General features: G+C 42.4%; 1 protein-coding gene across 1 annotated transcript in view; it reads right to left on the minus strand.

Moving 5' to 3' along the window:
- Positions 1–7,124: 7,124 nt before the first annotated feature.
- LHFPL6 (LHFPL tetraspan subfamily member 6) overlaps positions 7,125–12,618 on the minus strand; it is a 138,828-nt gene continuing 133,334 nt past the window's right edge. Inside the window, exon 4 of the mRNA XM_032099658.1 lies at positions 7,125–8,212. Within this exon, the coding sequence (XP_031955549.1) occupies positions 8,094–8,212 (119 nt within the window). The 3' untranslated portion in view covers positions 7,125–8,093. The remainder of the gene's footprint in view (positions 8,213–12,618) is intronic.

Below are 12,618 nucleotides of genomic sequence, written 5' to 3' on the forward strand. Positions count from 1 at the left end.
TTCTTTATCATTGCAATTTGGCAGTAGAAAGAGTCCCTGTGGACCCACCCAGCCTGGTAATATCAGCAAAGAATTGCAGCCTGACATCAATAGCAGATTTTGGTTTATATCTTTTGAAAAGTTCATTATGTTTGTTAATCCACTTTTCACTTTCTTTCTCTGGAACAGGCAAGATAAGGATGCTCAGCTAGCTTGCTTTGCAAAGAAAGGTGTTTATTATCCAAATCCAGCAGTTCATTTATCTGAAAAATAAATACAAAACATTTTTTTATTAAGAGCTTCTGACCTTTGAAGATATTACTCCTAAATAAATACTAATTGCCAATATTACGTGCCACATAGACTTTGCTTTTGTAGAATCTTGTTTTAGTTAATTCTCAGATCACAAGAAACATTTAGTACAAAACCAAGAAAAATAATAAAGAACAGCTACTGAATTTTTCCCATCGAATCCATGCCTGAGTTAAGTCACTGGACTATTTGTCATAGGGTCCTATAATTTTTGGACCAGGGTCATGAACTTTGATCCAAGCCTGTTGGAATGACTGAAATCCTTAACAGAAAACAAAGTAGTCACATGAACAGCTTACTCCCTTTAGCAGCTACCATGCCTTCAAAAGCCCAAGGTTTTGAAAAGTGGTCACATCTGGCAGAGGTTTAGGGAGCAAGGTAAAATTCTTGGGCTTAGAGGCAGAGTAACTTGTAGAAAATCACCCTCTCCTCTGTAGAAATTGGCTGCCTGTTACTTGATGAAATACTCCGTTCTTTGGTGATGAGCTGGAGCAGAAGTGCTTTACAGCATGACTGTCTACAAGCCAAACAATTGTACTTTATTTCTCTATTAAGTGTACTTAATATAGATTTTGCTGGGTGGTATGAGGATAATCAAAGCTACCTGTAGCTCCTGGAGAATGAAAAGAGGATGAAGATATTAATGCATGCAGAGAAGGGCTGCATGCAGTTTTCAAATGCACATGGAGCACACAGAACACCTTGGCTTCTGTCCTGGAGCCAGGGCTGGTGCAGTGGTCTCATACAAGGCCTGCTGCAGGAGCAGTGCACAGGCATTGCCCCCTGCCCCAGGTGGGACTGCCTCTGAGGGGGACAAGCTAGATGGGAGCACTCTTTTTCCTTAATGTGTTCCCTTGGCATTGGCTTCCATGTGTGTCCCATAAGAAAAATGTCTGTAAAATTACCTGAGTGGCCACAGACTCACAGACTCACTTCTTGGGCTGCCAAGTCTTGCTGCAGACAGGAGCATTCCATGGTGACAGCAAACTTTCCTCCCATCCCCAAGGCATGAGCAGCTTTTAGCCTGATAACATAGACCTGCATTTGGTTCAGGCTTCATTTAAGATGGGGCTTTTCTGTGCTCTAGTGCTGCCTTGCCATTGCCATACCAAGCTGAACTGATTTATTACCACTGGGGAGACGATCAGCCTTGATGTGCATTTAGAGATGATCGTGCATTTGGTGACGGTCAGTATGGGCCACAGCACCTGCTGAGGAGCTATTTGAGGGTCATGAGGTGTCCCTGTGCGATGGTGTCATAGGTTAGGAAGCATAGTCCCGGAAGGGATGTCCTTGCTAAGGGGTGCTTACAGTTTCCTCTGGGACCTGATAGAACCTATCAGCTGGCCAGTTTGAATATGGACAATTCTCTAAGCCACTTAAAGTTGTGACCACCTCTGTGATCCACATTTAAGAATAGACAAACTCCCCCCCCAAGCGCTCTCTCGTTTCCGGTGCAGGGACAGGTGGCTGCGGGCCCCGTGTGGGGGCCAGCGGGCCCGGCCAGGCCCTGCTCAGGCCAGGCCAGGCTGGGCCACGGCCATCCTGAAGCTATGGACCTGTTCCAGCCATGGAACCCCCCCCACTGCCTTGCCGTGGGCAGCCGGAGTGGCTCGGCTCTCCCCCCTCTCCACTTCGATAAGAAAAATTCAACATTCCAGCTGCAAAGCTGCAAGGCTGAGGTGAGATTAACCCTTTTATTGCTGTGAAGAGCTGAAAACCTGAGGGAAGAGAGAGAGGAGATGCTTAAAGCTGAAATTCTGTTGTGAAGCTATGATATATCAGAGTATCCTGTTGTAATTTCATGAAGATATGGGGGGTGGAGTGTTCAACTCGTAAGCAAAAGCACCTGCGCTGAGATAGGCAGATGCTGACGCAGCTGTAATTTCATGAGAAGTTTGGACAGGGAGAGATGGACCAGATGAGGACTTCTGCTCCAAACGGGAAAGGAGAAAACCTCAGTTCCTAGAGATGCTCCCAGAGATAGTCCTAACGATGAAGATGATGAAGACCCTTTGCTCCCAGGGAAGGAGAAGGGCCTCTGTTTTTGTTTCTGAACGGCTCAACCTTAAAATTGTACCCCAAAAAACCTTCAAGAGTGGACCCTCGAAAGCAGTTGCGGGAAAAGCTGCAAGTCGGGGGAAGGGATTCACATGCGAGCAGAGACTCCTCTTCCTAAATGGACTGAACAATATTTGGAAGTGGGCAGCTGTCTCGTTGTGATAATGTTTTCATAGCACGAGCAAGAAGAGACTTCTCTTTCTACATGGACTGAACAAGGTTATTATGGAGGTGGTAAACAGACTGAACATCTCAAGGGTTGTCTTTTTACATTGTCAGTGGGAGAAGGGAGGAAGGTGGGGGGAGGAGGAGAGTTCTGAAGGTGGTATAATTTTTTTTTTTTTTCCCTCTTTTAGGTCTGTTAATAAACTTCTTTATATTCTTTCAAGTTTGGTGCCTGCTTTGCATTTCTCCTAATTCTTATCTCACAGAAGATAAACAGTAATGAGTATTTTAGACCAAACCACTACAGATGGAAGGTGCTTAAAGCAGAGTAACTTATAGTTCATTTGCTCTTAGGCAGCCAGGAAATCACGCAGCAATGTGCTGGACCCTAGTAACGTAGATATATATAATGAAGCTGTGCCATATGTTCCTTTCAGAATTCCTATCATGTTCCGTTTACCTAATTTAATATGCTTGGCATAACATAGAATATATACCTAACATACTGACATTCACAGCAGATACTTCTAGCAGACTAAAAGGTCTCAAAATTGTCCACAGCAGGAGTCAGAGCGTGTCTTTACTCAGCTAAAATATCCGTATATGTTCAATGAACATTTTGTTTCTTGGCGAGGAACATGAAAAAAGGCCACCTAGCTATATTTTAGCCTAATAACCATCCTTCCTGTCACTAGGGCAAGTGAGCTTAAAACTGTCTCAAAATTTTCCTTATTTTCTCTGATCCATCATTATTTAAAGAAATATAATAAAAACACTTAATACTCAAAAGCATATATTTAAAATCCTGTCTGCTTAAGGGATTACACTTAAATGTCGCTTCTAAAAAAAGACTTATCTAATTTCACCATTGTCTCTCTGAAAGGTTAAGCATGTAGAACAAAATTAATGCTTATGTTGATGTACAGATTATCTGTCTTGTCATTCAGTTTGATATTTTTCACAGACTATTTCAATGAATGACAGATAAATTGCAGTTACAACTGATTTCTGGATTTTCCCTCAAGAAAAAGGAAATAGAGGGGTTAAACCACCTCAGGAGCTGTAATTTCAAAACATTTTTAAAGGCTGGGGATTTTTGTAATAGACAGATATTTGTGTTTTGGGGAGAGAGCAAACTCTACGGTACATGGTGAAAATTTGTTTGTTAATATGCAAGTCTTAAAAAGCAATGACTTTTTTGATAGAAATAGCTTAATGCTCTCTCAAACTCCAGACAGGCCTTCACATGCCTCATATTTATGCAGATGTGACAGACTTAATGCTTGAATGACACAATTTGCATTTTCCCTCTCAGGAGACACTGTGTTAGGGCTTGGGACTGGAGTCTTGGCAGTGCACACTAAGCTTCATAGGGAAAGTCCCCAGCTCTCTGGGATTTGGGTAGGGGAATGTGTTCTCCTGCAGTCATTCCCAAAGACTAAACTTATGTAAATAAAGTTGCATCAAGTTCTTCCGCCTCCACTTGCCCCACTCAAGCTTATTTATGAAGTACGTTTCCAGTCAGATTATATTTATTCAGAACAAGCTGTTCCTGACCCACCATGGTGTAATGACTGGATTTGTGACTGAGGGAAGAGCAGTGGCTGTTTGCATGGATTTTAGCAAGGCTTTTGACACAGGCTCCCAGGTTTTTTGCACCAAGTTTGGGCTAATATGGTCTGGATGGGGAGGTAAAAGCCTGATTAGATGACGAGGCTCAGAGGGTCATGTTTCCTGATTGGACCTGGATGCCTGTAGTGCAGTGCGTCTGTTCTGGAACCTGTCCTGTCCAATGGCTTCACCAGTGGAGCAGTGTGCTCTCACCAAGTTTTCAGATGATACCAAGCTGGGGGGATCAGGCAGTATACTGAGGTGTAGGGCTGCCAGCCATAAGGACTGGGACAGTCTGGAGGAATGGCACAGCAGGAAACTTACGAAATTCAACCAGGACAAATGCGAAGTCTTGCACGAGTGAAGGAAGGAGGCCCTGCAGTGATGTAGGCCAGGACTTACTGAGCCTGGTGAAAAGATGTGGGGGGAACACAACAACCAAAGAGCAGCCACCCAGCACCCATGGGGAGGTGGCAGGAGATGGAGATGAGCTCTTCTCAGTTATTCTTCACGAGAGGATGAGAGACAGTCATCATTAATCGAAAACGGAGACCAATTATAAGGAAAACTCATTCCCTATTGGGACAGTCAGGCAGTGGCACAGGCTTCCCAGAGATGTTGTGCATCTCCATCCTTGGAGGTTTTCAACATTGGATGAGGTAAACTCCTAAGCAACCTGTTGTAGCCTTATGACTGACCCTACCTTGGAAAGGGGTTTGGACCACAGATCTTCTGAGGTTATTTTCCACCTGAATTATCCTGTGGTCCTAAAACAGCTTCTGATAATGAAGTAGTCTGTGATTACAGGATTTGTTTCTACATATATATAGCTCCTGTATTAGTTGGGAGTGGCAGATCAAACTTGAAGCTCCCAGAGTGTTTTTTGGAAGTGGACTAAGACCTCTGACGTGTGCATTGACAGTGGGCTCCAGAACACTGGCTGGCCTGGAATACAGGGAGTGTATAATCACCCAAAGAATGAGATGTTGCAATAAATTTCCAAAATGTATTTGTTGGGGGAAACTGCTTAAATAGTTCTAAAATACAGCTTGATAAATTTATGGACAGGATTATGGGATACGATTGCCAGCAATGGCACGGAAGGAATTCAGTGACCTAGGAGTGTGTGCAAGCTTACCTCTTCTGTTTAGACAAATTCAAGGCCAGCTCCTCATCTTCAAAGATAAATAAATGGAAAATTAAACATGGTAAATATTGTAAATATTTCATTGGCACTTCATACTGTGAAATCGAAAACAATCTTTTGCCAGTTCGAAGTTATTAGAGTTTGTAGCTGTGAGGCTTGATAACCATGATAATAAATGGTATTTATATTCCAGTGTAAAATGGAGATCAGAACCAAAATGCACAAATATGGACAAACCTAATTAAGCTGTGATTGGTTTATTCATATCACAGCAGCTGAAGGCTATATGATAAACAGCTTCAAAGCAGGTGCAGTCATTGGCTTCATTATTAAAGATTGACATTTTATTCAAGCCCAAATTAAAAAAAGGAGATTGTATACAAATTGGTATTTCATCACAACAAAACCCTAATTTTCTTCATGAAGTAATTGCATAGTTCCAGTTTCTCATGATAAATCAAGCCTGAACCCAAGCACAGGAAGATCTAAAAAAAGTCAAAGTGCTCTTCATGATGCATGGTCCAGGATATAACCTTGTGAGAGTCAAATGTGGAATAGTAACACATGTATTTATAGCCAGGTCACAGAAACCTTTTATAGCCAACCACGGTTTCAGTGGAAGGAAAGGCATGTCTCCACGGTAATGCACTGTACAAAGGCAGCATTTTTCTATTCAGATATACCTGGTAAAGATCCGACTGCAGTCAGAGGAGCCACAGTCAAAGTTGTGTTTGTATGTCCTTCAGTTTTAATAAAGCAGCAATCCACAATCCTAACAGGGACATTTCATACTTACTGTGAGGATATATGGGGTGCTGCTGACCTCCTGCAGCAGGTTTGGGTATGGTCCTGAGTGCTCATGAAGGGATGAGCCTTAAACCTGCAATCTGGAGGGAAGAGCTGCATGTCCCACTGCTGCTGGTGCCACTGGAAGAGCGTGCAGGGAGGAAAATCCCCACAGCATGGCTGGTGTGCTCCTCACAAGTGCAGTCAGATGAGATGGGCTATTATGGGCTAATCTGGGAGCGGTAAGGAACAATTTTGTTTTCACTGCACAGCACCATAAAGCAAATAAATAGTGCTTAGCCTATAATGAAACTCGATAAAACTCTGTTGAGTGATATCAGGATTGATCACTGTAAGCTGACATTGTTATTTCCACATTCCTCCGAAAATCTGCCCAGTGCAATGTACAAAGCACTGGCATGATGCCAGAGTTTTTCAGCTCTTAAGTGTTACTAACCACCAGAACTGCAACTGGAACATAGATGGTAACTTAAATATATATGACAGAAATATGATATTGGGAAAACAGGACCAGAAAAACAAATTTGAAAGGGGATAACATTAGTTAATGTTATGACTGAAAACCTCTTACAAGTTCCCATGAATTAAGTTCACATTTGTTTACATAAAGAAAATAAAAGATTGATTTTTTTAAGGTTTATTTTATGTACTGTGCCAGTGTCCTGTGCATAGAATGCTGCCTGGTAGGCACTTGATCAGAGTTACTGGTCTTAAGGAAGTAAAGGCTTATTTCAGTTGGCTAAACTGGGATATACAGTTCTGTGTGAAATTCTGAGTTCACAGCAGCCAGGACAAAATGGGGAAAGTGTTGCTGAAATCCTTCAGGACACCTGACAACAACAGGCAAAAATGTGAATATGCCAGAATGTCTCCAGTGGCAGTAGATGTCTATCTTCGGGCAGTATAACTGAACTCTAAACATGTATGTGTTTTACAGGGTAAAAGGATATAGCATGGTTATAGAAGTCATGAGTGTTTCTGAGAATTTTTCCATAGGGATTTGGGAAGGAACTGTTTCATCTACTGGCACAATCATGCATTGCAAGTATTGATCAAGGAAAAATTTATTTACAGAGATTTTTCAAATACAAACATAAAATAGCACATATTATATATATATATTTTACAAAAATGAATATTGAAATAATAAACATGGTACAGCACAATACAACATCAATGAGCTAAACATAACAGCAACAGAAATCTATGTCTGGAAGAAGTTTGCTGTTAGTCATACATAACCAACAGAGCTCTACAGTACCGTGAGTGGGATTACCAGTGGACGGGAAAACGTCCATTTACTGCATTTCATAAAAGGACTACAGGAAGGGTACATATGCCAAGTAATTATGTTGCATTTTGTAATAATGCTGAAAACACAGAGGCTTAATAAAAGTTATATAGGGCTGAATAAGCAGTGGATAAATGTTTGGGGAAGAAAAATGTGTAGAGATTATACAAAATACTGATAAAGTGGCTTATTGGTCCTTTTTATTAAGTTTAATGTATAGATTAAAAAGTGTTGCAACACCGAGTCTTAAACCACCAGAGAGAAGTAAAAAAAAAAAGGAGAGGAAAAAAAAAAGGAAAAAAAAGAAGAATCGCACCAAAAAAAGTTTCCTCTCTACTTATTTTGTGCCATGGTCAACATCTGTGCGTGCATGTGTGCTTTCGGGAGCGCCGCACTGAGGGGCTGCCAGGCGCTACCCCAGCACGCAGGCACTGCCGCCCCTCACCAGCCTGTCCAGTAATTGGTGCATGCAGAATTTCACCATTTGCCAAAGCAGAGTTTTCCTTGCTTATATTTTTGTGGAGCAGATCCTGAGCAGGCTTGGGTGAGAGAGCCTGTCCCTGCCCAGCCTAGCTGGTGGCTTTGCACCACCCTTCACCTCCCTGCCACCCTGGGCCGCCCGCCGTCCCACTCCTGAGAGAAAGCACTTGAAAATTCCTTGTCCGTTGTTGTTGTCCAGCAGACCTAGGTGAGCCAGGCAGGGCCCGTGCCCGGGCCGGCTCAGTAGGGGTATTGCTTCTGCTTCTTGCCCGAGAAGCAGGCGAGCCAGGTGCACACCAGCATGGCAGCCACCGCGCCGCCGCCCGTGCAGTAGTAGGCCCAGCCGATGTGGCAGGTCCCTGCAAGGCAAGCAGCAGGACAAAGGTCAGCATTAGATGGGGGGGAAGGGCCGCCGCCACCACCCTCCCTTCTGCCCTCCCAGGAAAACACTTCTGAGATTTCAGCCCACTTGTATGCCAACCCCAGACAGGGAACGCGGGGCTCAGGCTCTGCCACTGCAACGGTGGGGCTTGAACCTGGATGTGGCTGAGAACTGCTGGGTGACCATAACCCAGGGCGTGGGGGACCTGCTCACATCTCCCACACACAGGCATCGAACCGGACCATCCACAAAGGAGTGTGGTGTCAGGGGATCACCTGCATGGGGGCTGCCGTGGGAATGGAAGCATAGAGCCCAGAAATACAAAAATAGACAAATTTCCCTATCCCCACCCAAGGTCACAACCCATTAGTGCAAACTTCAGTGATCTTCTGTCTAATGAGTGTCACAATATGGCTTTGAATCCAATTAAAGACGTCAGCATCTTTATACAGTCAAACTGATCACCAGTAAATGGTGCTGGGGAATCCCACAGTGGACCATAAAGTGATTACTTCCCTTTCAGGCACTGTGCCTGCAGTAGGGGATGAGACCAGGAAAACAGCAGCTGCAGCAGGGAGGAAGCCTCTTTAGAGATCTCCAAAATCAAGGAAATGGCTTCTGCTACTCCACAGGATTTTAACCCATCTCAAGGCGATTTTCACTTGGGCTGCATCATCTTTGTCTTTTTTGAGTGCTTGGGACTTGTTACCACTGAGGTTCTTCCTGTGTTGTTGACATCTTGGGTGATATCACCCTGCTTTGAGCAGTGAGTGCTCTCAGTAAAGCACAAGCAGCAATGCAATGCTTCCTTCCCAACCTTCCCAAAACCAGCAGAAACCATTCTTTCCTTCAGAGACCAGAAGGTATCAACAGAGTTTCCATCTAGAAATAGGTGGTATGTTGATATTCTGTCCCAATGCCATGCCCGAGGGCTAGCTTCAGGTTCAGGCAATTATCAACTCAGCTAATCCTGCCTTAGGCACAAGAAACACAAAATGTCTGCTCAGCTTAATACGTCCAAGGCATTCGCATGCCTCCAGGCAGACAGCATTGCCACTGACTGTCTGCAGGACATTGTCTGGCAGGCTTTGTAAGGAGACATTAGTGGGAGGCAACACTTATGCTCCTGGTCACTTTGAAGATCTCAGGCTGACACCACAGCAGGAAACATAACACTTGTGTCATTTTTGTCTTCATAACCCTCCCAAATTTTTATTTAAAAAATACCCAGTGAAACAAAGATCCTGATGTGACCAAGAGGACTTGAGGAGCTGTGTGGCCTTGGCTTGAGCTTACTAGCCTCTCTCCTTAATGTGCTCAAGCAGACAAGAGAGATTTACTTGGTTTTGTCATCTAGTTGTGCTCTGAAGATAACACCATTCTTCGCTTCCTTACAGAAGACAACACAGAGAGTCTGACTTCCTGAAGAGAAGGACATCAGAAACCCTGGAGAGCTGTCAAATGCCTGGCAATGTCCCTGATGCTGACACTTGCCCAATCACACAGCAGTCCGTGGAGAGGCCTGTCTCTGGGCCACCTATTGCTTTGCCTGTATACACACCCTGTCCTTAGCTTCTGCTGCTGTTTTCAAAAACAAGCCTACACCAAACCCACTGGATTGCTTTGAAAACGATCACATTTATACCAGCATAGGGTGTGCTACAGCATTTCTTGTGATAAAATGGACTCAATCCGATAGGTCTCTGTAAATTGTGAAATATTGCAAAACTACTAGGGAATTGTAGTTGCAGCTTGAAAAAGTAAATTTTTCTCATCATGATGTTTCCAGGTAGAGAAAATAAATGTCAAAATACTACCTTAAAAAGAGTTTAAAGATTCACCTGGTAGCCTGCCCAAAGCTGTAACCTAAGCAGGATAGAATGAAGTAAATTTGACCTTTTACATGGTGTGATTTCAACTTTTGTACCTTGGCAGTGGGAGAGAGCATGTGTGATACATATTAAGAAGAAAGAACTGTTAAATCAGTGTCAGAGATGTGTTCAACAGATACAACACACACGTTCACTCTTGGCTGAAGAGAATAACATTTATTTCTCCATACCATGCTCCATTTACCCAAAGGACCACTGCCCTACTTAATGCTCTGAGGCACGGCAGGCAGGCAGCCTCTTGATCTAACAAATGCAATGTAGTTCACAAGTGTGAGTTGAGTCAAGATGAACAAATGAAAGAATGGGAGAGCAGGGGAATGGATGAAAGAGCTGGGAGCTTGACCTTAGAGCAATAATAACACAGCAATAAATCTGGCCATTATTTCCAGCCCATGTCAAGAGCAATGGGAGGCCTTGGATAGAATAGCTTGATCTGTACTTGGATGATGCTGAGCAGAACAGAATTTCAAGCTGTTGTGCTGAAGAAGAGCCTGCAGCAGGGCAGGTGTCTGAGGGTATAGGACTTAGCTATACTTTTCATTCCAAGTATAGTAAAGGATAGATACAAGGCCAGAGATAATCCATCTCAAAGGTACCCATTGCAATGAGTGCCTACACTGCATAGCTACGTGTCAAAATGAAACAATGCCACCCCTTTTATAACCCTATATTACACAAGGAGGAAAACATTTTGGAGTTATTTTTTCTGCTTTGGTGTTCTCATTTTACCCCATGTATGGCCTATTTTAGTCTACTGCATCCTAAAGAAAGATTGTTGGTTATCAATAATTGGGTAGTTTAATTGCAGTTTAAATTGTAAAATGACTTCTGCTTCGTATTGATATAAAACACTCATTTTAAAAGGAACAGGAAGCTTTATAAAAAGCAGAGTTGAGATGGTATTACTGCACTGACATCAGCAAGACTTGTCATGTATTCAGTGGTAAGCAAATGGTGAAGAGATTTGCAGAACTGGGGCTTAAATTCAACCATCAAGTAGAGCAGTTTGCATTCATGAAGCATGTCATGTAAAAGATTAGAAATCCAGTATTGCAGTTCCCCCTTTTTTTTTAATGTCAAACTTCTAAAATTAAAAGCAACACTGCCTAAATACTTGATAGAATTAAAGCAGTTATTGAAACCATGTCAATTTTCACACACACATAAAAATGCACAGCAGCTTTGTTGTTTTTCTTAAGGATGCATTGGAATACACACACACACATATACATATATATATATATATATATATATATATATATATATATATAGGCAGAAGAGCGCCCATCCATTGAGGGTGTGGAGATGCAAGCAAGAATGTGTACATGTTCTTGCTCCTAAGATGGGCTAGATCTGGTTTTGTGCCAAAGTAAATTCCCAGCAGCTGAACTGGTCTTCTAGCTGATAGAGATGACGTGCATCACAGCAGCTTGCTTTTGTGCACAGAACCGGTGTTGCTTTTAACAAACCAGTCTTCACCTGACAGGTCAGTATGGAGGGAGAAACTGTGCCTTCAGCACTTCAGCACTTTGTTAATTCTAGATTATTTTTTCTTTTTTTAAAAGAGAGCACTAATAATTGGAGCTCTTGGTTGTTCAGTGAAGCAGGACTGTCAAAGTTGTCTCAGGTAAATTTGTAGCCAGCCATTAAGAACTTTGTTTTCACCCTTGTTTTAACTGGGATTGGCAGCAAGAGTGTGTCAGGATGAACACTGAAACAACAGACCATGGATCTTGAAGTTATAGGGATGGATGGCCATTTTCCAAGCAAGTAAAAGAATGAAAGACTGGAAACATTGCACTCTTTTTTATGAGGATTGAGAAAAATCATGGTCCCTGAGGATAGAGGACAAAAATTACGGTGAGCGAGGACACTATCAAAAGAAGATTTACAGAAAAGAGTCCCATGGAACATAAGACAATATTTACTAAATCAAAAGAAATCAGTAAATGTGGAAGGGTAGTTCTGCAGTGATAAATGTGCTTACTAAAATGCACTTCCATGCCTTTTCCTGATTTCTAATGTGATCCTCAAGGGCATGATATGCAACCCCTTGCTCCCCTTCTCCTCTTGACTGTATAGGCAAATAAAGATTAAGACAAATTTGGGAGTGAGTAAAATTTGGCAGCAGAAAATATGCAGATACTTGTTCTACCATGGAGCTGTGCCAGGATCCAGTTGCCAAAACATAATTTTACTAAGATTTCTATTAATCATGTCTTATAAATAATTATCACATATAGTTATCGAGGTCTTGGAAATAACATATGGTTTAATCTAAAATAACCAATAATTGCCACTTATGAAAAAATATCATGAATATAAAAGTGTCTTGGATGCAAACCTGTTAATTGCAAGACTTAGCATCTTAAATATTTGTACCTTTTTTGCTGTTAATTTTAAGACTATCCTGGACTTGCAGTCTGGAGTATTTGGCAACCTCTAATCAATTAACCTGAAGTATAGCCTATTTTCCAAGATGAAGGAGAAA

Source organism: Corvus moneduloides, chromosome 2 (assembly GCF_009650955.1).
Source record: "Corvus moneduloides isolate bCorMon1 chromosome 2, bCorMon1.pri, whole genome shotgun sequence".
Classification (NCBI taxonomy): Eukaryota; Metazoa; Chordata; class Aves; order Passeriformes; family Corvidae; genus Corvus; species Corvus moneduloides.